Consider the following 26,906-nt stretch of genomic DNA (forward strand, 5'->3'; position numbering starts at 1 on the left):
TTGGAAGATATTCCAAGATATTCCCCTACTATGCAGGAATATACAATCCAAGCACTCCTGACAGATGGCCGTCCAGCCTCTATTTATAAACCTCCCAAAAAGGTAACTCACCGCACAGCTCTTACCATCAGGAAGTTCTGCCTAATGTTTAGGTGGAATCTCTTTTCCTCTAACTTGAATCCACTGCTCTATGTCCTAGTCTCTGGAGCAGCAGAAAACAAGTTTGCTCCATCCTCAATATGACATATCTTCAACTGTTCAAACATGACTATCATATCACCACGTAACCTTCTCTTCTCCAGGCTAAACATACACAGCTCTCTAAGCCACTCCTCATAGCACATGGCTTCTAAAATTTTAACAATTTTAGTCACCCTCCTCCGGACATGCACCAGTATCCCAAAGGCTTAGGAGGAACAATGAGATGAAGGTGACTGCTGCCACCTCCAGCATCTGACTCCTGAGGCTATTGCCTCACCTTGCCTAAGCCAGTCCTGGTGAGGTCCTCAGTTCCACCATACAGCTGATGTAACCACCACATGAAGAATCTGTATGGAAGTCTATATACAAACATCTCTTTTGTCCTAGAGCAGTGGTTCCCAAACTTTGGTCCTCCAGATGTTTTGGACTTCAGGTCCCAGAATTCCTGATTGTTGGCCAAGCTGGCTAGGGCTCCTGGGAGATGAAGTCCAAAACACCTGGGAAACCAAAGTTTGAGAACCTCTGTCCTAGAGGAAAGAATCACATAAAGCATGCCACCATGTGTACTGAGGACCAGTATCAGATGTTAACATATGGTGAGAATCTGTGCATTTGCATGCTCATTCCTTTGCTATGTAAAAAGGTTGGGTGGCTCAACATATATGAATCAGGTTCCAGATTGTTTTAAGAGAAATGTCTCCTGTCCACCACACCTCCTGTCCAAACCTTTTAGAAAAGCAATTCCATTCATTTAAACTCAGGAGAAAGAACCAGCCCTTTCATTGCAAATGTCTTGGCCATAGCTAGCTTGCATTCATTCCTTAGTGTTTAACAAAATATTATATAGATATATATAGATATATTATACATTAAAAACAAATATATATTCCTTTTTAAAATGTGGACACACTCACACACAGAGAGAGAAGTGTACACACTCATGTTAGAGAGGACATTGAAACATCTAGAAAGGCTCCAACAATCCACAGTGGAATAAGAAGAGTCCTTTGGAGACTTTGTGCATTGCACAAGGCCTCCTAAAAAATTGACATCATTGCTATAATTCGGCTGAAGTAGCTACGTATCGGTTGTGGCTCTGACTGTAAGGCAGGATCAATAAGGGATTTTCCTCCTTCCTCCAACCCCAAATCAAAGGCATTAAATGACCTTTCCTCAGCTAAATAAACACTGACATAAATCCAATTGCTGTTCATGTTTCAGGAGTAGATCCCTTGAATCCATGGGAATTACCTAAGTGCCAACTTATCATTCATCATTTGATTCAATGATATCAACATTATATCAAAAGATTTGATTTATGTTCACACCCCCTACAAACGTAGTATCACATTTGAAGATGAAGAGGTCTAATTTCTAATTTTTGAACCACAAATTGAATAACATACCATACTGTGCGTAAAGAAATAGAACATTAAAAATATGCTTTTAACTCAGTGCATAAAATGCAAATCTAAACTGAGCAATTAGATTCTAATTTATTCTGAACAAAATGAGTGATGGCTCGTGACACATCACTCAAGGACATAAGCCACTCGTATCCCTTGGAGTTGTGGGAACCCCTGATTCAAAGGATTTACTCTGGCTGGGTCTAGCCTTTGGATTTAGGCTTCAAATGGTCAGCTGAAGAAAGTGCTTACATTCAACAAAAATATACATTTCTCCCATTTGCAAAGTCTTTCTTATTTGTCTCGCATAGCATTGGGTCATTCAGTTGGACCTTCTGGGAATCACCATGATGAATTTCACGTTTTGCGGGTGGGTGGTTTTATTTTATTTTATTGGCTACATAATCCACAGAATTTGCATCCTAGCCCTTTTGGTGCGAACCTTGGCGTGACAAAGGCATCACACTTTGTGCAACCCCCAGTGGACGCCAGCCATTGGAGGGGTCACTACCTTCAGTTTTAACCTCCTTTCCGTGGAAAGATTTCAATGACAAGTGTAGTCCAAAAGAAGTTACATTCCTAGAATTCATCGATATTTAACGTGGGGGGGGGGGGGGAAACATACAGGTTTCCATTGGCTTCCATGTCTGTTTTGCTTTTCTTTAAAAAAAAATGAAGAGAAAAAGAAAATGACCCATCAATTGCAAAAATATAGCTCTATCTTAGCTGGGACAGCTCTTTTAGAAAATTCACAGCTTAACACAACATTTCTGATGCATTCCTGGAGGCAGAAAAACACCAATGACTCCACATTTTGTGTGTGAATCGCCAATCTGTGGGATCTATTCTATTCAGTGTGCCCTCCACAGATACATTTGATGTTCTGAATGCTTCTGCTGGAATCCGTCTCAATGATCAAAGTGTCAAGGCTGGTAATGATCCCATCTAGGGGTTTGAGTTACATTCTAAGTCTTGAGAAAGCACAGGGAGAATGGTCCAAGATGGAGGGAACAGGTATACTTGAAATGACAATGAAGGCAGGAAACAAAATCCATGAGATGTTCTTTCACATATATCGGTATGGCAACCAAAGTTCACAATGGCACAACGATCACCAGAAATGCAAGGCCAATGATGGAATTATCTGCAGCTCACTGGGATAGTGGGTGGGTTGAATGTCTTTTCTTTTCTGGATGATCACCATTGTGTATTTACAATACCTTTCAACACCAGCTCTTCCACGGATCTGAGATGTCGCGTTTCATGTTTCCAGAATGATCTTGTTTCTCTTAATAATAAAAGGGTGGTGGGTTTTTAAAAAAAAGACACAGAGAGACACACGGAACAACCCACGCCACCATGATGATGACTTTTTTTGTTTGTTTTCAAAGGGATTTTCTCTCGCTTTCTGGGAAGGAGTCGGGAAAGGAAGTTGTTTTATGCACTCATGTTGCCAGGTTCTCCGCATTTATGCTTGACATGCGAATCTGTGAGCTGCTCTTGCTCAGAATGGACAATTGCGTCCCCCCGTTCACTCCGCTGCTTGCGAGAGAGGGATGGCGATGCTTGAAATCCACAGCAAAGTACCGGTTGACTTTCCAGCTCCTCCATTTCCTCTTTATTTCTGATTGCACCTTTAGGGAGAAACTTTAAGAGGTCATTTTTTAATGTACTTTGGCGCTTGGGCTCATGCTGATATAGTCTTTTTTTTTTTTAATAAGAAAGAAAGCTCTTAAAACAATCCTAGATGGTATTAGACAAGGCATTCAAGGATTTGCTCATGCGACTATGCCCATGCAAGAGGATATGGGTGATGATGACTTCCGATGGAAAATTCCTATGCTGGGTTCAATGCCCCACTATCCCCCAAAATTAGTTTGCATAAGCTTGAAAGGAATGTTAGGAAATTTATTTCGTTTTGTGGATGCAGTTCAAGATCCTGCTTCTGCAGATATGGAGCATGAAGCTCCATATCCACATCTTTTACCTCCCTGGCAATTCAAAGATATAGCTATGTTAGTCTGTAGAATTTGGGGATTCAAAGATATAGCTATGTTAGTCTAAAGAATCAGTAGATAGAGAGATCTTGTAGCACCTTTGAGACTAACTGAAAGAAAGAAATTGGTTAGCATGAGCTTCCATAGACTAACGTCTACTATGTCCCTGAAGCAAAACTGATCCATCAGACTGCTTAGCTTGGGTCTCCATAGAAGACAGCAAAGGCTTAGCAATTTAATTTTCCCTTTCTGTCTGTTTTCTGGGGATGGATGAGCATGTAATTTGCAGACATATTTGATAAGAATGTATCCAGTTCAGATCTATAGCCCCACAAATTTAAGAATGTGTACGACTTCATTTCAGTAATGTTGTGAACATGTCTCTCTCACCCCCATCTCTTTGGGCACCAACTTGCCAATACCTGCCAAGACCTGCTGACTTATTGAATGAATGCGTGGTGACTGAAGCCATGCTGACTACTTCACAATGGCTTCCAGGTAACTTGGAAGATATGCTACAAACATTCCCACTGGGCATAAGGACACCAGGGGCTGAGCATCAAGCAAGCATGCATGTCTTTAGAGGAAGCAATAATAGGCACAGCCACATTCCCATAATGATTTCATGCACCAACCTCCAAGCATTCCTTCACATTCTTTCACTGACCATTAAATGGAACCACAAATGGGGATATGGAGATGGAGTGGTGGGGCTATCCAGAATTGATCAAGCTTGGTTCTGAATCGCTAGGCTGCTGTAGAGAATGGCTGGGCATTAGCATTAGCCATCATAACCAATAAGAACTGCGGCCAAAAGCTATCCCGACTAAGCAAAGCAGCTCCTAAAACCACAGAACTTTCCAGGAGAACCACAAAACTGAGTAAACAGCTAGGTAAGCAGGAGACAAGCCCACATACTTCAATATGTTCTTGAAGATCGGAATGGCATAGTATTGAGGTTCTCAAACTATGGATCTCCAGGCAAGTTGGCTGACAATCCACAGAAGCCTCAGCCAGCTTGGCCAACATTCAGGAATTCTGGGTGCTGAAGTCCCAAAACACCTGGAGAACCAACGTTTGGGTACCACTGCATTCTGCTACTTATGCTTTCCTAGAGATAGATAAACAATCATTCTCATATGTTGCATGTAACTAAAAAATACATGTTTTTTGCCTCCTGATGACATTTCTCTGTCCTTCATTCCCGGCCTCCATTTGGAGGGCAATATATATTCCTAACTCAGCCTCCCACACACAACTATAAATGAGGACTCAGGCTTGGAAGGAATATTTCTTCTAGAGTTAAAAGATGAAAGGAGTATCATCTAGTTGGCCCCATGTCATTGGTGAATGCCATCCAGGTTTTACTGTGAACGTACTTAGGCGCTTAGGTGCAAGATGTTGGATCTACTTTGGGGATAGGATTTAGCTCCTTGGGTCACTTCTTTGATGTTTGGAGTAAAACCCGGAGTAGACTCACTACTGACATGGAAGACACACTATGCATGGAGAAGCCATCTTAGGGACTGGAGGCTATATTTGGTTTGGGTGAAGTTGGGACGCTAGACAAGGCCAGGATGTGACAAGACAGGTTGATGTGGACTTGGGAGTCCTCCATGGGGATAAGTTTTTCTGGGCTTCCTTCTTCAAACTTGATAGACCCTTTGCTAGTCTTGAAGGTAAAATGTTCCTATGAGCAAGAGAATTTCAGCCCACGAGACAGTGACTTGGCCACGAGGAACGAAAGAGTGGAGTAAAGATGAAAATGCAAATGGATTTCTGACTTGACATCTATGTGAGGAAGAAACCAACCATTCCAAAAGCTTACCTCCCCATTCAAGAAGCAGTAAAGGACAGCAACCACAAAGCCCTGAGGTAAAAAAGGACAGACATCAGCATATGATTATGCATTGAGAATTGCCAGTGCAGGTTGAATCTCCCTTATCTGAAATGCTTGGGACAAGAGGTACAGTGGGTTCTCCATATTCACTGGAGTTAGGGATGCAGGACCCACGTGAAAGTGGGAAAATAGTAAATAAAAAAAGCCTATTGTTTTTTTTACAGGAGAGAACACTTGTCTAAAAAACACTAGATCCTACAGTGCAACCTCTGGTGAAAGTTGAGCTTAAAGACCTAGAGATTCCTAAAGAGAACATATTGATCACATCCATGATTAATCAAATCCATGAAAGTCAAATCTGAAAATGTGGGGGGCTGTATTTAGAATTTTGGATTTTTTTTAAAATTTCAGAATACTTGTATTTGCATATACATACATAAAGAGCTATCTTGGGGATGGGACCCAAGTCTAAACACAAAATTGATTTATGTTTCATGTACACCTTATACATGTAGCCTGGCAGTATTTTTTTTTACACTATAGAATCATAGAATCAGAGAATCATAGAGTTGGAAGAGACCGCTAGGTCCATCCAGTCCAAGCCCCTGCCATGCAGGAAATCTAAGTCAAAGCATCCCTGATAATTTTGTGCATAAAACAAAATTTGTTTACTCTGAACCATCAGAAAGCAAAGTTGCCACTATCTCAGCCACCAAGGAAAAAGTTTTGGTTTTGGGGCATATTTACGATTCTGGAATTCCAGATAAGCGAGACTCAACCTGTAATAATTAAAGATAATTCTTTGTGTTTTGGCTTAGTGTTAATTCCCTTTGCCTCTGGCCCTATAAAAGGGCGGGTGAAGAAAGAGATGGATGTAAGTAAGCTTAACTCACCTGGAAAGATCCCAGTCCCAGTTCAAACACCAGCCTCTCTCTCTTGCTGACATTCTCTGGATAAAAGGCAAACACTGTGTAATGAATCCCGAAGAGTGGAATAAGCAGCAAGGTTGAACGGGCCAGCCTCCTGTTGAGAGAAAGAAAACACACTTTTGTGAAGCTAGATGGACTCAGTCAATAAACTCCTGTTTTCATCTGACAAAGCGCAGGGAAAGACCAATGGAGACCATCCATCTGGCCTGAAATATCTCATCGTTATCATGAACCTTTGATCCCATTGCTTAGGATAGACAAGCTCAGACCTATGAAGCTGCCTTCTACTGAGTCAATCCATTGTTCCAATTAGGTCAATGTTGTTACTTCTAACTCCTGGGGCTTTCTTGTGTCTCTCTTAGCCTTATTCTTTAGGATCGTTCAAACCAACTTTTCCTGACCTTGGGTAGAGATGTTGCTGGCCATGCCAGGTGCAGATCAGTGGTGGGAATCTGAAGATCTACATTTGGGATAGGATGTTTCAGCCTGGAATTGGTCCTAGAACAATCTGCAGTCCAAGAATTGGCTCTGTCACGGAAGACACTCTCCAGAAACAGTTTTGTCAGCTTGTTATTATTACTATTGATTTTGCCAATCTCCCTTGCCATTATATTACATTTCACCATGGCTAGGCAATACTCATGGAGCAGGAGCTATTCTTTCCTCCTTGTGCCCACCCAGTGGGCAGCACAGTGCACTCGGGTTATACGCGGATGCACCATACACAGCTTTCAGCTTATACTGAAGCCACACACTGGAAGAAGCAATGGCGCATGTGCCCATAGTGCATGTGCTGACCCACATATGCCGAGTGCATGAGCCCCATTGTTTTCAATGGGTCTTGAGCATATGCAGTATTTTCCTTACATGGAGGGGGGTAAATGGATCCCTGCGTAAGGGAAGGGACGGCTATATCGGTGCATTTTGGCACAATGATGTGATGTCACTTCTGCACCGTTTTGGCTGATTTTGGGGCCATTTTTTTGTTTGTGTGAGTGTGTGTGTATGTGTATGTGTGTGTTGGAAGGTTTCGCTGGCTTTGAGAGTTTAGAAAAAGAAAGGTACTGAATTTTCAGGCAGTTTTGGAAGATTTTGCCAATTTGGAGGCAAAAAGAGTACTTGAAAGTGATGTGTTTTAAGGCAATTTTGAGAGATTGGGGAAATTTTCAAGCAATAAAAGTCACTTGAAAATTGACCCAATTTTCTTTGGGGGTGTCTGGGGGCTTTAAAGGGCTCCTGGGATCCCCAAGGGCCATATGTGGCCCATAGACAAACTTTGTCCACCCCTACTTCAAAGAGAAAACTATTGTTGTGGGTTTTCAAGTCATTTCCAACTTATGTCTTGCAACCAATGCAAGACAGGAAAATCCAGTCTCCTCTTCTGAGGGCTTCCACTCTTCTCAGTATTCTTGCACTTATTGTTTTGTTTTCAGCAGAGATTCATGGCAGTGTGGAGAAGAGCAGAAAGACCCAGTACAGTTAAACAAACCAGAAAGTAACACATTAACAGTTCAATTCTCATTCTCCCAACTCAAAGCTAAATTCCCATTGGTTTTAATACAGACCAGAAATGCAGGTAATACCAGTAAGCTATTCACCACTTTAGAGTACAGTCTACTTTATTGTGGTTAAGTCCCACAGCAAGCATGAGCTATACACCATACAGCTCTTTTGAACCATATTCAGAAAAAAAGCCATTCTCTCTAGTGCTGCTCTTTGGGAGAAAAACAGGGTTTAGATTTAATTAACCAACAAGGAAGCAGGTGAATCGGAGATGTCCAGAGTTTACGGCTGGTCCATATTTGCACTCCATCACCCAGGTTCTCTGCAAATTCTTCCCTTTATTTTGGTATAGAAACAGAATAAACAAGCCATTCACTTTTAAAGGACCATTGCCCCCTCCTTTCAGCAAATTGTGGCCTCCCGGCATGCCTTGTTTCCAAGTAGACTTCCATTTCCAGGCAATTTCCAGTATTATTAATCTAAATCTAAACAAGGTGTAAAGGCAGCATGTCATCCGTTTAAATAAGGGGTAGACAAAGTGCAGGCTGCATACAGTCCTTGGGGCTGGTAAGTATGGTCCCTGAAGCCCCCCAAAGCCCCCCAGATATCCTCCCAATTTATTTATTTTTCATGCTGATTTTTAGCTGACTTTCCCCCTGAAAACTGAGCAAAAGCACACAAAACTGCCCACAAATGCAGGAGTTTGTATTCCCAACCCTTCAGAGACACCTCCCACCACCAACTCTCTCCCAAGAAACACTCCTCCCCCCCCAAAAAAAGAAATCTGAAAATCTATCAAAGGTTTGGCTGGAAGTGATGTTATATCACTTCCAGTGAACCCCAAAATATGCAAGTATAGCTCACTGGAAGCCATAGGGGCCGTACCCCCTTCACAGTTGCCCACCCCTGGTTCAAATCCAAAATTGCATTTCTCATATAACTGTAACCCAGCGGTTCTAAATTTGCACAGCAAGATCAGCAGCAAAATCAGCAACAGCTCAATGCAAGGATGTTGGCAAGCTGGAGTGTGTCTAGAGGAGGATCACAAAATGGTGACCAGTCTGGAAACCCCCAAGTCCTTTGAGGAGCAACTTAGGGAGCTGGGTAGGTTTAGCTTGGAGAAGAACAAATTGAGCGATGATATGACAGTCCTGTTTAAATATTTGAAGGGATGTCATGTTGAGGATGGAGCAAACCTGTTTTCTGCTGCTCCAGTGACTAGGCCAGGAAGCTATGGATTCCAACTACAGGAAAAGAGATTCCAACCAAAGATTTGGAAGAATTTGTTAATGGTAAGAGCTATTTGACAGTGGAAGATGCTGCCCAGATGGTGGTGGAGTCTCTTTCTTTGGGGAGTTTTAAACAGAGGCTGGATGGTCATCTGTTGGGAGTGCTTGGATTGTGTCTTCTTGCATGGCAGAAAGGGGTTGGACTGTATGGCCCTTGGGATCTCTTTCATCTCTATGGTTCTATGATTACAGGGGTGGAAGAAGGTCCTAGTCCTTCAGAAACTCCCCACCCATGAAGTAAAAGCAAAAATTAATAACTCATGGTTCTAGGTGACAATTTGGTATATCTCTCTTTGAATTTAACAATAACTTGCATTTTATCTTTCCACCCCATAATCCATAAATATCAGACATACAACCTCCAGCTCCCTAACTCTGATGTTATCAAATGAAGGCACACAAGAAGAAACAAAACAAACAATGCCAACATGCACAAGAAACATGGATGCCACCTTAAGCAGCCATTATGGCTACAGACCACATAAGAGCAACATGCATCAAACACAGATATTGCCACAGGATTGCATACACTTACAAGGTAATTGTGGATAGTTCAGACATCCTGCAAGAGTGCTGGTTAGCCCTGTTGGATTTACAGTAGCATTTCTGAACGCAGCTGCTGAATGTGACAAGATTAGCAAAAAGAAATTATAAAAAAATAAAAATAAAAAACAAACAAAAATGGGTTTTGTTTTTCATCTCAACAAGGCCCAGAGGTCTGCATGTCAATTCTGAACACAGTTTTATGAGTCACCATGCCAAAAAACGACCAAACCAAAACCAGGATGCAGGTGGAAGGAAAGGAGTATTGCAAGACAAAGCTGGACTGATGCAGAAGAAACAAGATGCCTTAATATTGCACTGAGTCACAAAACTAACAGAAAGTTGCAAGCAGGTGGAACAAAGACAAACACAATGGAAAAGGGGAGAAAACTTTCCTTGCTGAAATTTGTGCTTTGGATGGGTCAAACTACACAGCTTGCAAGAGGTTTATATGAGGGACTTCGGTGAGTCTAAACAGGTGAAGGGAAACCTGATGACAGATATTGTGTTTAGATGTTGGAAATATGCATTTAATAGTTTCAAACAATTAAATGCATATACAGAACACTAGAAACCTCCACCATTGTTATTATGATGGTGATGGGAGGGCTGGCTTTTTATTCCCCAAGTGCACAAGATCTGATGGACAACGCTTGGACCCATCTTAGGGATGTAATTCTTCGCTAAGGCTGCGTCTGTATTCCAGAATTAATGCAGTTTGACACTGCGTTCACAGCCATGGCTCAATGCTATGGAATTGTGGGATTTACAGTGGTGTGAGATATTTAGCCTTCCCTGTCAGAGAGTTCATGATTAAGTCTGCACAAAATTTGCCCATTGTTGTTTTGTGCAGAAAACATTTCCTGTACAAGGAAAAAAAAAGCAGTTTCTACATAGGAGATATTTCTATGTAGAAATATTATTTTCTGCATTGGAAATGATGTTTTTATGTTGACATATTATTTCCTGCATAGAAAAAGCTCTCTGTGCAAATCACACACGTGCCAATTGTGCACAAAATAAGCCCCCAATTGCAGCATTTTCTTTGCAATAAACTTTTTCAATGCAGAAAGCAGTAGCTCCTAAGGATATATAAGGGGCCAACCTCCTGCTCTACAATTCATTCAGCTTCTGAAGAACACACACAGATCATCTCCTGCTAATATCATTGTATGATGGCCATATTTACTGTATATACCTAGCATGTATCATGGAGAAGATGGAATAATCTTGTTTTCTGCGGCTGCGGAGACCAGAATGTGAATCAATGAATTGAAATCGCAAGAAAAGAGATTGCACCTAAACATTAGGAAGAATCTCTTGACTTTAAGAGTCTTTAAATTGAGGTTGGGTGGCCATCTTTTGGGAGTGCTCTAGTTGTGTATTCCAGCATGGCAGGGGATTGGATTAGATGGCCCTCGTGGTAACTTCCAGCTCTATGATTCTAGATCTAAGCTCTCAGACTGGTCCAATGTGACCTTTGTGGGAAGTGGTCAGTTCTTAAACGAGTAAGGCATGCTCACTGGGAAATCTTCTGCAATTGCTTACACTGGACATTCCAAAATAGGCATCTCCCCTGATTCACAAAATGACTAGCACCAGGTGCCAAAGACCAGCTCTTAATCTTTAAATGAATGACCATATGGGAATCTTATATAGGAGACAAAGAAGACAAGGCATGCACATCCAGAAAAAGAGGGACCAGAATTCAGTAGTAGAGTAGATTCTTTGCATGCAAGAGGTCCAGGATTGCATTTCTGGGATTTCTAGTGACAATGTATTACCAACAAGTGATGTGGGAAAACTCTGTCTGCCTGAGACTACGGAGAAGCACTGTCAGTCAGAGTACAGAATGTCAGACAACATGAGCACTAGACACCTGCGACCTTCCTGATGCTGTTGGATTGCAATTCCTATCAGGCCCAGTCAACATAACCAGTGATGAATGATTTAGGGTTGATGTAGTCCAACAAAATCCAGAATGCCACAGTTGTCTATCTTTGCTCTATATGCACAAATAATCTGTGGAGGCATAGCATCCTAAGGAAGCAGCATGCACAACCAGGGATTTTCTTGGTTATATTCTTCACAGCTCCTGGTACTGAAAAGACAAGGCTCTTTTAAAACTGTGGCTTGTCTTTTAATCAAGCATCAGCTAGACTAATCTGATGTGCGTTTCTCTTTTGGGTGCACACATCTCTACCAGCTCTGTTCTGCATAGTTGTTTACGCATCCCCACTGGCTAGCAAAATTAAGATCAATTCTGCAAGATGTGACTTCAGTTAATTTGCACATTTTATAGAAAAGTGTTCTGATCTTTGGGGTGGAAAAGGAGTGTCATTTAACAAATGGGTAATACCTTGTTTAGGGCACTGGGATCAATTGACCTAAACCTCTTTCACTTTCCCCCTAGCTTGGACCAGAGGTAAAAGGATACCTACCGATGGGATATGCCATGTTTCTCGTTTCTTTCCACCATGAAGCTAGTTGGAGGAATGATGTACACCTGCATTAGCTAAGTATATATGCATGCTTTGCCATTTTCAACATGCATAACAAAAGGAGTTAATTCAGATGAAAAAGAAAAGGAGGAGGCAAACCCAGAATCAAAGCAATGCAATGGTAGTCAAGGACACTGGATCACTGTATGCACCCCCCCCCCCAAACAAAAGAGATGTGACCAATAGTTGTGCATAGAAACTAAAGCATCCACTGGATTCTTCAAGAATCCCAGCCTTATAAACAAACAGGTTTCTAGCCCTCATGTACTACAGACAGAAGATGACATGAACAAGTGGTTGGATGGTGTTACATTGGCAAACAGTAAAAATGGCATTATGGTTGCACATGATGCTGGATGCATGGAAAAGTGCCCACAGGAAAACAGTAACTGATGTCAAGCACACCATGAAATGGCACGTTTGGGTCACACCTGAGTGACCACAAAGAAAAGCCATTTTGGCTCATCCCATTGCACTTACTCTGCTTAAATATATCCCATCCAGAAATATGTTTCCAGTGAAAGATGCAACCCTCTCACTGACAATCTCTTATTTACATTTGTGCATTGTAAACATGTCAATCTTTAGCCATTGAATCCTCACACACAAGAAAAAAAATGCCAGAGTCTTTATCCTTACTGGATGAGATTATGGCGGGGTACAGACCGCCAAATAGTACGTATACAATACGTACTAGGGTTAGGAAGGGGCGGTGCTTCCGCCCCCCCTAACCCTAGTACATATTGAATACGTACAAGATGGCGGCGCCCTGTTCATACGGGCGCCGCCATCTTTACGTATCGGACGCTGAGAGTCCGTACGTGACGCAGCCTTTATGACCTAGCGAGTGCGCCCCTGGCGCCTCACTACGTCACAAACGCGACTCAAAAAGAAGCTCCATTTTGGAGCTTCTTTTTCGGTCCGCGCGGGAGCCGCGCCGTCTGAAGGCTCCAGCTCCCCCGCGGACCTACCGGCGGTCTGTACCCCGCCTATGAGAATTTGTGCACATTTTCTAATCTTTTTTTGACATTTTGTAAATATTGCAAAAAGCATGGATTTTTGTGCAAAAACAAAAAACAAAAACCCCAAACATTTTTTGTGCAAAACTAGTTTTGTTTGTTTGTTGTTACTGTTCTTGTTCTTTTTACAAAACAATGTTTTGGGTTTTGTTTTGCACAAGTAAAATTTTTATTTTTGTTGAGGCAGGGGATTTTGGGGCAGGATGAAACCTTTTCTTTTGAATGACAAGAACATTTGCAAGTATTGTCCTCCTCGGCATTGCTCACAGTAGAGGTGGAAATTTTATGGTATAGAAATATAATCAAAAAAGCAAACTCTTTGCTCCACTAAATCAGAGCTGAGCAAAGTGTGGTGCTAGGGCCACGCCAATCTCAAGGACAGCTGTTGTGGTCCTTGGCCCTTAAGTTCCCCCTTTTCGGTCCAGATGAAAGAGGAAGAATTGCTGCCTGCAATTTATTTTCTATTTCAGTGGTTTTCAAACTGTGGAGCAGGATCTTCAGGGGAGGCATGAAAGTTGCTCAAGGGGAGCACAAGACATGGAGGTCTGCTCCTCCTACTCTTCTTCTCAAACTATTTTTATTGTGTAAAATTTGCACATGTGTAGAGCTAAAATCGAATTTACTTAAATAAAATTGTTTTAACTTGAATGATGTTATGTCCTTATACAGTGGATCCTTGTTATACGCTGGCGTTTGGTTCCAAGATCCCCATGTATAACAAAATCCGTGTATGCTTAAGTCCCATTAAATATAATGACATAGCAAAATGGTGTCCCTTAGAAAAATGGAAAATCAAGGTTTAATATTTGAAATTTACACTTTTTTTGAACATTTTCAAACCATGTATGCTTGAATCCTTGTATAAAAAATCTGTGTATAAGAAGGGCCGACTGTACATTGTTAAAATATGCATGTGCAAATGAAAATACACACATTAAACAAACACAATATTTTATTCATATATTATGTAGAGTGGGGAGGAGGGGGGTCCCCAATATCCACATATAGATGTAAAGGGGTTCACAAGGGTAAAAAGTTTAGGAATCGCTGTTCTAGTTTACAGTCACTTATGGTGTGTGTGACATCGCCAAATATCCCTAATTTTCAAAATGAGAATTTGGCCTCTGACCAGTTCTGGGTTTTTAAAACCATTTATTGGCAGTCCTAAGTAGATTATTGCCACATGGCTTGGAAATATAACATTGAGATAGTGCAGGAGCAGGCAAGTATTGTGGCTCTCTGGGCTACTTTTCTGTTCCTGGGGCCCTATGGTGGCCAAGGGTCCTCTTGGGACCAGAAAAGTGGTCCCTAGAGCCACAGCAGCTGTCCACCTTTGCACTACTTCAGTGCCATAGCTGGTCCTGCACAGAAGGCTATATGTCTTAGTTTCACACTTTTGTATCCTCAGATAACATTCTTTCCATGTGCCTTCTGATTACAAATTAAAAATGTAACAGCAGAGTAGTAAAGGGCAAGATATAAACTAAAACAGAAACAAAAACAAAGACCCTCAAAATAAAACATCAGTTTTGCATATCCATGGGATAGAACAACTATGATGTTTTCCATAAGACTCTCTGGATGGCATCCTATCAGTGTTATGGTCATGGGTAAATATGTCACCAACATGAGCCCCATGTTCTCTGGCTGTGGCTAGATAGTCCCTAGGCAACCTATACTTTTCCCTCGCCTCTAAATGGCCAAAGAAGGAAGCACTGAACAAGGAGGTACTGCATACCTCCTTTGCAATTAATTTGAAAGGACATATGCATGCATAATCCCAGGTCACGTGTGTGTAGCTCACTAATAAGATTCTGGTCTTTGCCTACCTTTCCTATTTGTTGTTAAGGAAAAAGCAACATGGGATATACAGTAAATGAAATAAAACATGTATGTGAAAGTCAGGGTGACTCAGCAGAAGCCAATTGGGAACCACACAGGTGTAAATGGTAATACAATTAACAAGTCCTGAATGCCAAGGACAAGAAATGTAAAGTGGATAATTGGACACACCTGACAATTGTTAAGTGGTCAAGGCTGAGATGATGAAATCATTAATTGTAGGATGAACCAAGAGAACCAATGAGAATGATGTACACGCCTACTGGGTGGAAACAGACAACAGTGGGTGGTACCATGCATTGACTATAATAATGACTATGCATCCCAATGTATTTTGTGGGTAGTAGTGGATAGTGAGGAGTATAGTATTGTTGTGTTGGATAGTTTTGGAGCTGTATATAGTAGAATAAAGTAGATCTTTTATATAAGACTACTGAGTTGTCTGGTGTCTTGGGTGAAGCTACAAGAACCAGCTGGATCCTGAAGAAGAAGGGTGAAGACTTCTGTGGAAGCAAGAGTGAGAAGGCTTGGAGAGTTTGTCAGGGTCTTCAGCCTATTCTCTCTAACTCTGCTAAGCTATAACCACTGGCCAAAACTGGTCAGTGCGGTGCACAACCAGGTGGTGAGTTCAAGCCAGAGGTGAAGAGCTACAACTCCCATCATCCCTGACATTTGTGACTAGGAAAAGAGAATCAGCAACCCTAGAGCATGGACAGGATTTCAACCTGAGCCTGCCCCCTTTTCCTAGAGGGAAGCAGTTTTGGGGGCAGGGAAGCAGACTGTGGGTTTATATACACTGTAGAAATTATGCCATTTGTCACCACCGTAACTGCCATGGCTCCATCTTACAGAATCCTGGGATTTGCAGTTTTGTGAGGCACCCACACTCTTTGGCAGAGAAAGCCTTGTAAACGTACAAATCCTAGGATTCCATAGGATGGAGCTACAGCACTTAAAATGGTGTCAAACTGCATTATTTCTGCATAATAGATGCATCCCATGCTCTCTCTTTCCCAAATGGCCTTGCTTTCTTTTTTCCTTTGCCCTACAGCACTTAAATGGAGCCATGATGGACCCATCTTCCATCTGCCAATATCTCTGTACCCTTGAGCTTTTATTCTTAGTCATCCATGTTTAATACACAGCACTGTGATTTTAATCTGCAGCCCACAAAACATCAGGAAAAACAGACACATTTTAAAAACTAACAGCAAAACATCAACTTGGGCATTGAGCGGCCCTGTTCTGCTCAGGGTTGTGTGATTTTTCTGTCTAAAGGGGGCGATGCAATGCAAGCTGATTTTTCATCTGAACTCAGATGGAGACAGCAAAGCAAATGAAGCCAGAAATAAACAAGCAAATGCACAATCGGTTAGACTCAAAATTACTGCAATCACTAAACTATTTAAGGAACCTACATGGAAGGTTTCAAATCAATGTGGCTTTGCCCGACAGCTTGCAACCTCTTACATTTATTTTTGGTGCTAAAGCCCTGGGGATGATTCTAAGCCATTTTTGGAAAAAAATAATAATAATCCTATAGCAGCAATCAAATGGCTGATGTTAGGCCCTGTTTGCTTTCTTGCTTGAGCTTTATGATTTATGCAGATATCATGGTCTCCAGCCCGCTGTGCATTTACTGCAGAGAAGATCTGCAGAATCCCATTCAGTTTATTACAAGCATCTATATATTGTCTCCCAGTCCACCAGGGCCCTCAACAGGCAAGAGCATTTAAAACACTCTAGAGATAAAAAGAAACCCTTTTAAAACAAATTAAAATTCTCTTTTGAGGATTATTATAAACAATCTAAACATGTTTTGGGTGGGTTTTTCAGGCTATGTGGCTGTGTTATAGAAGAATGTATTCCGGACGTTTCGCCTGCATCTGTGGCTGGCATCTTCAGAGAGGTGAAACATCAGTAATAAATTCTTCTAGAACAGGGCCACATAGCCTGAAAACCCCACAAAAAACTATGGATGCTGGCTATGAAAGTCTTCGGCTTCACCATCTAAACATGGTCTCTGAAAATAATTTTGAATCAAGCAATTAAAACAGACAGGGCAATTTCAAACACCAAAGACCGTGTGGAGCAACACCATTTTAGCTGCTCACTGCAAACTCAGAACAAATGGAACCAACCTGACTTCCCTTGGCAGGGAGATACAAACGTGGTGGGGGTGCTGCTACAGAGAAATCTCTGTTGCATATATCCACCAATCTATTTTTTAAAAATAATATTTGTGCATAAAACAAAATTTGTGTATATGGAACCATCAGAAAGCAAAGCTATCACTATCTTAGCCACCCCTGAAAAAAGTTTTGGGTTTTGGAACAGTTCAGTTTTCAGAATTTTGGATAAAGGAGACTCAGTGTATATATATATATATGTAAAGAAATCTTGTAGCATCTCTGAGACTAACTGAAAGAGTCTACTTCCTCTGATGGAATGATGATATAGGATACCGGTAATTACATGTTACTGATGAACGATAATGAATGAAATTATCACTCATCACATTATTTTTCAAAGAAAATGTCATTATGCCCTTGTTACACTGAGATTTCTCTGAAGATGCCAGCCACAGATGCTGGCAAAACGTCAGGAATAAACCCTTCTAGAACATGGCCACATAATCCCACAAAAAACTATGGATGCCGGCCATGAAAGCCTTCAACTTCACAGTGTCACTCCTTCCAATATGTTACTTCCAAGCTCTCTAATGAACTACAAGTAACTTTCAGTCTGGCTTTCAATATGGAGCTGTCCTTAGAATGACACACTTGGCATGGGAAGATGCAGATGAAGTTTTCTATTCGCTCACCAAATTCCCTGGGTGTGATTTTGGACAAAGCAACTTTTCTCCTTGCCTAACCTATTTCGAGTGGCTTCTGCAAAGTTACATGACTAACTCCACATACAAACTCAGACACAACTGTGGAAGGGAGGCAAATATAATGGCATATTTCTTCCCATCAGAGATACTATTATTATGAGAGGTGAAAGGATAAGAGCTATTTGATAGAAATTGCCCTCAAATCCAACAGTTATTTGATTGAATCCAACCATTGTTTAATGGGAAATGCCACTCAGGGCAAATTTCTATTGTGATTTTGGGCAAAGTTCAGATCAAGAAAGATTATGTTATTATTGAGCAATAATAAATAAAATAAATCACAGTGAGCTCTGGATCAAAATCTAGAGTGGCTGAATGAAGCACACAGTCAAATTCAGAGGGATAGCCATGGAAACACAAGGCTGTCACATTAACCTGGTAACTATGCTGTCTAGCAAACACAAAGGGATGTATACTGGAGCTAAGCATCACAAGAGGAATGAATGCCTTCAGCAGCTCTCAGAGCTGCAAACCTTCCCACCACCTACTTCTTTCTGTTGCTGTGTGCCTTCAAGTCATTTCCAATTTATGGTGACCCTAAGGTGAACCTAACATCTTGGCAAGGTGTGTTCAGAGGGGGGTTGCCTTTGCCTTCCTCTGAGGCTGAGACTGGCTTGCTCAAAGCCATCCAGTGGTTTTCCATAGCTGACTGGGAAATTGAATCCTGTTCTCTAGAGTCATAGTCCAGTGCTCAAACCACTCCATCACCTGCTACCCCCTCCTTTTAACTGGAGATATGGTAGAATGAACCTGAGATCTCATGTGTAGAAAGCACATGCTTCATCATTAAAATGTATCCTCTTTCCCACAGCTTGGAAAACCTCCTTTCTTGGAGGATAACTCCCAGAATCCCCAGCCAGCATCCTCAGCAACCATAGTGGTTGGGATTTTGGGGAAATGGAGTGCAAAAAAAAGGTACTGCCCTCTCTGAATGAGGAGCTACAAGGACACCATCAGAGCCAAGACTCAGACACCTCTGGTCTTCACCCATGCCTGAAAGCCTAGCTGCTCCTTGTGACAATCAGGAAGCCCCACCTCATGCTGAGCACTTTTTAAGATTAAAACAACCCTACACACATCCCTGATCAGATTTTTAAAGGCACCAGCTAAACCTACAATGAAACTTATTTGCAAGGCTCTTGAAACAAAGGCAACAGAAGAGTTGCTTCTTTTCCTGGTATGGAAGTGAGACCATCTGTAGCCATGAAGTCCGTTATCATGAATATGCTGATGATTCCCAGCTTGATTATTTCTTTAATGAAGCATTCAAGGCCAGATGCCTCTTCATTGAACTAGCACTTGGAAGCTCTGGCCAAAGGGATGAGAGTGAACAGACTGAAGCAGAAGCCAGAGAAGCTAGAGGGAATAGCAGCAGGAGATGCTTTTGTCTGGGCAGGCATTACTTTGTTTATGGTAGATGAGTGTTATGGTTGTGATCTTATCGAAGCAGCTGGAGAATCTTAAACAGCCCTAGAAATTCCTGCAACTAGGTTTTGAAGCAATTGAAGAGCTTTTTTTTCATCTGCATATGACATTGTCTCTATTTTCTCTTCCAGACAAAGCAGACCTTGCTACGCCTATCTGTGCTTCACTATAATAATAATAATAATAATAATAATAATAATTTATTTATAGCCCGCCCAATCACAAGGAATCCAGGCGGGTTACAACAGTAAAAATAAAGATAATAAAATAAAATACAATAAATAAATAAAATACAATAAAATTAAAGAGAGCGAAGTGAGTACATTCACAGTTAGGCCTGATGGAAGTTGGGCCTCTCTTTTTCACTCCCTCTCAGGTCTGATGATGATGTCATGGAGGGAGGGCTCTTCTTCTTGAGGCAAGGATTTTATTTTAATTAATTTTAATTTAATTCTTCTCATTAAATTTAAGAGAAGAATTGGTGGACAGAGTGATATAAGTCACAGTAAATGGGGAGTAGAACTAGGTAGGGAAGGCCTGCCGGAAGAGATCTGTCTTAAGAGCCTTCTTAAAGGCTGTAAGAGTAGAAATGTCACGGATCTCCTTCGGCAGCTCATTCCATGTCTTCGGAGCTGCGATGGAAAAGGCCCTCTGGGTGACTGAACTTAGCCTAGATTTTATTGGCTGAAGTAGATTCTTCCCCGAGGACCTTAGAGTGCGGGACGGACAGTATGGAAGTAGGCGATCTCTTAAGTATTCTGGACCCAAGCCATGTAGGGCTTTGAAGGTAATCACCAACACCTTGTACCTTGCCCGGAAACTAATTGGCAGCCAGTGAAGGGATTTCAAAACCGGTGTTATGTGATCGGTACGACGAGTACCTGTAATTAACCTGGCTGCCATATTTTGTACAAATTGAAGTTTCTGAACTTGGGACAAGGGTAGCCCCATGTACAGCGCATTACAGAAGTACAATCGAGAGGTGACCAGCGCATGTACAACTGTTTCAAGGTCTCCCTGCTCCAGGAAGGGGCGCAGCTGGCGTATCAGCCGAAGCTGATAACAAGTGCTCCTGACTGTCGCATCTACCTGAGCTGTCAGGTGAAGCGACGAGTCAAGGAGCACCCCTAAGCTGCGGACAGAGTCTTTCAGGGGAAGTGTGACCCCATCCAGAACTGGCTGACATAATTCCATACTTGGGCTTGGGTTTCCTATAACAAGTACCTCCGTCTTACCTGGATTCAGCTTAAGTCGGTTTTCCCTCATCCAGTCCATTACCGCCCCAAGACACTATATTCCAAGCTTGATGTCTGTTATAGGACCTACATAGGTGTACCCTTGGAAAAACTAGGAAGCTTCATCTGTTACAGTTTGGAAGGAATGCCCACATCCTACATGTTCTTCACCAGTTCCTTTGGTGCCCAACTTACCAGGGCCAGTCCTTCTATAAGGCCCAGTGAGCTGTAAGCCTCAGATGGCATATCTCGAGTGCCATAAAAGAGCAGGAAAATGGTCTTTTCATTTATTGACTGCATTCTAACAGCCATGAAGAGATAGAGATCTTTATGAGATCAGCTTCTCTAGGTATCAGAATAACTCAACTGGCCTGGCTTAGAAACTATATAAGTGAAAATGCTGGTTTCTGCACAAAAACAACTACATATGAATTTTGTGCAGAATAAGTTGTGGACTGCGAAGATTCTCGTCAGTCTCACCAGGTTTCTTATCAGGGTTTACGGATACTTGAAAACATGTTTTTGAACATTTATTTTGGATACTCTTTCTATCTCTACTCTTAGAGGGGCTAACCAAAAAGACTGAGACCATCATGTGTGCATGAAGATGTTCCTCTCACTACCCCACTGATGCTTACAGGAATAGGGGATTGTCTATGCTGGTCAGAATACTCTGGGTTGCTCCTGGAGTATTATGGCCCTGGAGTAGTCCTGGATTCCTTGTTACATTCATGCTCTATCGAGATGCTAGGTGGCTGTCTACATGCATGTCCCTCTGTGGCACCTGGCAGTGAATCACTCTCTCTGAGGTCAGAAATGAGACGCTAAACATTGATCACATAATTGCGCACCTTATTGTGACCTCAGAAAAAGAAATCAGAGCCAGTAGCACAAAATGACAGAGGACGTGTGTGTAAACATAATTGCCCAGAGGTCACTATGGAGTGCTTTGGATTTTCCTGCAAAATCTGGAGCAAAAGGTGAGTTTTCTTAAATAATCTTAAGGGAAGGATACAGTGGATTTGGTGCAAAACTGGCCTTACATCATGAAGACAGTCCACACTCAAATTGGGAATTTGGTCCTGCTTTGTGCAGACAGGTGACTGTCAGAATGGAGGGAAACTGGTGCATTTGGCCTGTGCAGACATGCCCTGCCTAGATCAGCAATTACTCCAGAAGAGCTGCATGCAGTTCATGCTCATTATTATGACCATAATATATATAATCTGTATAACAAGGAAGTAGCATGAATGCACAAATGAAGCCACATGTGAACATACTTTGTGTGAACAGCATAATGCTACACAGGAGAGTGATAACTCTTTACAACACACACACACACACACACACACACGTCAAAGTAAGACATTTCCACAGGCCTCTATTGGGAAGGTGGGCACATGGTAAAAGAAAATGGCAGGATATGAAATGGAAAAGGATGTCGCCTGTCTTTGTTTTGGTGTTGCTAACTATACACATAGGAAAAACACCAGGAGACCTGTGCGGCCATGTCACCTCTAGGCTGCAAAATCCTGGAAACCAGGGAAAGAATTTATATGTTTGATCTGTTTGCATCTCATGAATGATCCTTTGGTGACCCTGTATAAAGATCCATCTTCTTTTGGTTCATCCTTAGATGAACCTGTTCAGAAATCCATCTTTGGTGGAAACACTGGATAGATAATGTATTGTTTCAGAGCAGACTAGAAGATCCCCTGCCAACGCTATAACAGATAAGTGGAAGTTTTTTTAAAAGGCCACATCTATAAAGAAAGTCAATTCTTTTGTGTGCCTTAGATTTTTGAAGGTTGCGCCTAATGCTAATGTCTGGAGTTTCTTTTCCAAAATATACTTGGAACACTGGTGAAAAGCAAGCAAACAAACAAAACCAGGTATCAGACAGAGATTCTGTGAATGCCTAGGTTTTTCTAGGGTGAAAATGCACTGAAACATATCAGTTGGTAATATAATTTCTGTCCTATTTGCATTCAAATTAGGGCTACTTCTACAGCTGCTGCCACAGTACAGAAATAAAGCAGGTTGATGCCACCTCAACTGCCATGACTCAATGCTATCAAATTCTGGGATCTGTGGTTTTGTGAGATATTTAGCCTTCTCTGCCAGAGTGCTCTGGTGCCGCACCAAACTACAAATCCCAGAATTCCAGAGAATTGAGCCATGGCAGTTAAAGTGGTGTCAGACTGCTTTATTTCTGCAATGTGAAATACCACTCAATATTATTTCACATTCACTGACAATAAGTATGAGGAGTGGGAATGTGAGACAGGGCTGTTAAAAAATTAATTGTGGAACCTATATGGTGGGAAAGAACATGGATCCCTCATGATGCTCTCTTTCTGATAAACATCACAAATACGGCTTCTCAAGAAAAGGTTTGAAGCCAAGGAACTGACTGGCTGTCCTTACTGACCAGCTGGTCTTATTTTTGGGACGGCTGTGTTTCTGTCTCCATTTCAAGCGTTTTAGTGTCTCATTGTTTTTATCAAAGGCTGCTCTTAGTCATCTTGAAAGTATTCAAATGAGAAGATGGGAATTAAAAAAGGGACATAACTAAAATGCATAAACAAGCAAACAAACAAACAAATCTTTTTGGATGGAACCAGGGATGCCTCTGTATGCTCTGCTCTCATGTTCCTACAGTAAATGTAAACAAGAATTGCCCAGCTGGGCAGAATTCTGTTCAACATTCTGTAGTTCATTTCCTATGATGTAGAAGAAGGACAATAAAGAAGGTTTTTCCTATATTGTTAATTTATTGAGATGGGGCGAGCAATGGCTATGACTTCCTAGCACACGTAACCTATATGCACATTCAGCGAGAGAGGAATGTGGCAGACATGGCAGCAGCCAGAGAGTTACTGGAAGTGTTTCAGGACAATACAGTGAATGGAAAATGTCACTGGCTCACATTTGGAATTCATGGAGAATCCTTGAAATCCTGTTCTGTGAATGAAGCTGAGCTGGATAGCCCTTGTGGTCTCTTCCAACTCTATGATTCCATGATTCTATGAAAACGTGCCAAGGAAACCCTGTGGTAAGTTCATCTTAGGGCCACCATAAGTTGGAAATGACTTGAAGGCACACAACAACAAGCTTTCTTCCCAGTTTCCTACTAGAAGGTGCCAGGGATCAAACCTGTAACTTGGGTAGGTCTAGCCCTATCCCTTTCTAATTGTCTCTTCCTCCAGTGTAAGAAATCTGCAAGAACACAGGCCTTGACTCACTGTGGATGAATGAGTGTTCACCAGCATAAAACCTTCTACAACCATACTAAGTATTGTCAGTGTATCAGTCCTCCCCACCTTTGTGGGAAATGGGTTCAAAGAAAGACACACATACTAGAGGGAATCACCAGCACAACAAATGATAACATAGGTAATGCTCATCAGGATGTGAAGGAAGCTAGAGTTGTAGGAGTCTGGATGTGACCACCACAACAAGCAACAAATGGAAATAGGACAATGCTTGCAATATTCTCATCTGTGGTAGATCCTCTCCTACTATAGACAAAACTTCGTTTGAAGCCAAGACCCCAACCTGAACCTAATCTGAGAGTTTACAAGGCCATCATGGAAACTCTAGCCCCACTGCCAACTTGTAGGGACCAACAAAGGTATCATCTGACAAGATCTGCCAATGGCTCCAGATCACGCTCATAAAAACTGGGATTCACATCCCAATTTTACCACAGAAAACGTCCCAGTCCTGTCATGGTAGCCTCTGAGTGCCTCAAAATGTAGTTGACAACAGCCAGCCAAGATACTTGTTGAATGGCTCTGGACCTTCCTGTCTAAGAAATCTGATCTCTTTGACTTCTTCTTGCATCATGTCCTGTTGTCAGAAACCATCTGGCTAAGATGGAGGAGGATGGGATCTGACAGCATTTTTAAATCACTTGGTGGGAAACATCTGGAGCAAAGGCAGCCAAGAGTTTTCTGGTAAGACCCTACACCGGGATGGGAAGTCTCCAGTTGTTAATGGACTACTACATACATCATACCTCACATTTAGCTTGGCTGAGTAGACCTGATGGCAATTGCAGTCCAGAACATCTGGAGAGGCAGACATTCTCCAGCCCAGTCTTTGCCTTTCTGCAAAGCTGCATATCCCAAGTTATTTTCTAGATTTGCATGCTCCACTCTGTAACTATCTTATCTCTGTTTGCCCAGGCTTTGGCTGGCAACAGCAAGGTAAAGAAACCTATAAGATTTGTAGGTTAGTGATCAGGCTGCATCTACACAGTGGCATGTGGCCAATTTAGCTGTGGACCATTAAATCAGGTATGAAAGGAGAGCCCTCTTCTGGAACCAACCAGCACAGTTACTTTGAACTGGATGTGTTGCATCAAACCATGCAACCCATATTGATTGTATGAGACCTTGGTATACTCTTGGGAACAGTGCCATCAACAGAGAGGCTGAATGTCAGTTATATTGATTCAACATGTCAGACATTCAAACTGTCTGGCAGCAGTCTTAGACGAATGGCTCAGGGTAAGCTTGTTGCTATGGGCACTTCATGAATATCTCTTCACAACAGGTAGTATCATTGAACTGAAAATGCCAGATCATTGTACACTTCTAACATTAATGTAGTACTATAGGCTGTTGGCCAAACCAAGAGTTAGTCCCATTTTCTTGCAACCGGTGGCTATTACTCATGGTTTGCAGTAGCTTTTCTCTACGTTTACATTTTCCTTGTCAATACCTTATGCATTCCACTCCTTGTTCTTCCAGTTAAAACCTCTTCACCTCTGGAATCCCACAATTCAGTGCAATTGTGCTTTTCTAAACTCTACTTTTCAATTACAGTTTGAAAGATAACTCACATAATTGATGTAATATGTGCTTGGTGTTTGCAATAGACATTGTGTCTGACTCCATTTACAACATAAAGATAAAAATGGGGAAAATTCAAACTCCCAAGCCACATGTTTACTTTTTCCTATGTGTATGTCAGAGCTCAAAACCAAGTATGGCTCTTTCAATACTTCTAGGTTATACTTACAAGTAAATGCTTGATTCGTTGCCTCCAATATCAGGTGACTGAAGTTTCTGAACCAAGATGATGATGATGCCAACAAAAAGCAAAAAGTTGATCTGGGAAGAGGAGGAAACAAAGACAAAGGGTCAGTGAATTGTCCGGAATGGCTATGATCACTCAGATGGCAATAACCACACAAGTGGCTTGAATCTAAACTTGGAAGGAAGATATAACAAATACCTGGAATGTGTCACCTTTTGTGATAATGAGGGCATAACATTCTCACTTGCATTTTAATGGTAAAATCAAGGTGGAGGGTTTTCCTTTTCCAATTTTCCAAAAATATTATTTCTAAGCTCTGGAGGAGATTTGGGTAAATTTTCCCATTTATTTATTTATTTATTTTACAATTTAAAATTAATATTAAAGTAAAAACTTACTAACATGCTACTCCCAGGTGCTATTATTTTTTTAATAAAACAGAACACTATTTTTTTAAGCATGCATTCCCATTTCAAAACTCTGGGCGATGTGTCCTCTATGATACAATCTCTGGCAAAATAACATTCTGTACCTAGAAAATGAAAATATTCTTCCTGAAATTTTTAAATTATGTCAAGTAAGAACCTTTTCAGAGTTCATTTTGTGCTTTGTTTCTGCTACCACAGATGCTGCATGTTTACGTGATCTTAAAGCATGCATTTTAATATACATTCTGAAGTGCAAAATCTGAAGGTTAGCCACACTGAGATTTAATCATTAGTTTGGGAGATGACCACATGCTGGTTCACTTTAACATGTAAACTGCCAAAATCTTTGGATCTCCTTAATCCCATCTACTAACAAGACTTCTCAAGGCAGCTTATTTTAAAAGAACATAGAAAGGTAAAGGCTAACAGGGAGTGTGGAAATATGTAAGTGCATTTTTCTCTAGTTTTCTGATATCCCATCCACAACTTTGCTTCTGAATCCCTTGGTCATAGATTTCAATGTTAATATTTGCTGGGCACTTAAGGAAATGTTTCCCTCACCAGTGGCTTCCAAATCGTATAGTTGGCAAATGGTCTGAACTTTAAAATAGAGTTCTTCAAGTTGCTAAACCCTATCCACATAATAGGTTGAACATCTTGGAGAGATCCTTTAAAGTTCAGATGAAAACTCAGAGCAGAGTTTGGCTGATGTGGAAGCCACTGCCATTACTGCCTTGTCTTACCACCACATGCATCCAGAACTGCATCCAGAAACAAATAAAGTGATCCTATTATTAAAGTGATGA

The 26,906-nt window shown here is 41.5% G+C and overlaps 1 protein-coding gene across 8 annotated transcripts in view; it reads right to left on the reverse strand.

Moving 5' to 3' along the window:
- Positions 1-318: 318 nt before the first annotated feature.
- ADCYAP1R1 (ADCYAP receptor type I) overlaps positions 319-26,906 on the reverse strand; it is a 121,034-nt gene continuing 94,446 nt past the window's right edge. For 2 of the 8 annotated variants that reach the window (XM_042472186.1, XM_042472187.1), the window contains exons 13-18: positions 25,655-25,746; positions 12,150-12,191; positions 9,701-9,784; positions 6,338-6,467; positions 5,433-5,474; positions 319-3,254 (exon numbers count right to left, since the gene is read on the reverse strand). In XM_042472186.1, the coding sequence (XP_042328120.1) occupies positions 3,045-3,254; positions 5,433-5,474; positions 6,338-6,467; positions 9,701-9,784; positions 12,150-12,191; positions 25,655-25,746 (600 nt within the window). In that variant the 3' untranslated portion in view covers positions 319-3,044. The remainder of the gene's footprint in view (positions 3,255-5,432; positions 5,475-6,337; positions 6,468-9,700; positions 9,785-12,149; positions 12,192-25,654; positions 25,747-26,906) is intronic. The other 6 variants (XM_042472188.1, XM_042472189.1, XM_042472192.1 and 3 more) reach the window with 6 other exon arrangements.

Source organism: Sceloporus undulatus, chromosome 6 (genome assembly GCF_019175285.1).
Source record: "Sceloporus undulatus isolate JIND9_A2432 ecotype Alabama chromosome 6, SceUnd_v1.1, whole genome shotgun sequence".
Taxonomy (NCBI): Eukaryota; Metazoa; Chordata; class Lepidosauria; order Squamata; family Phrynosomatidae; genus Sceloporus; species Sceloporus undulatus.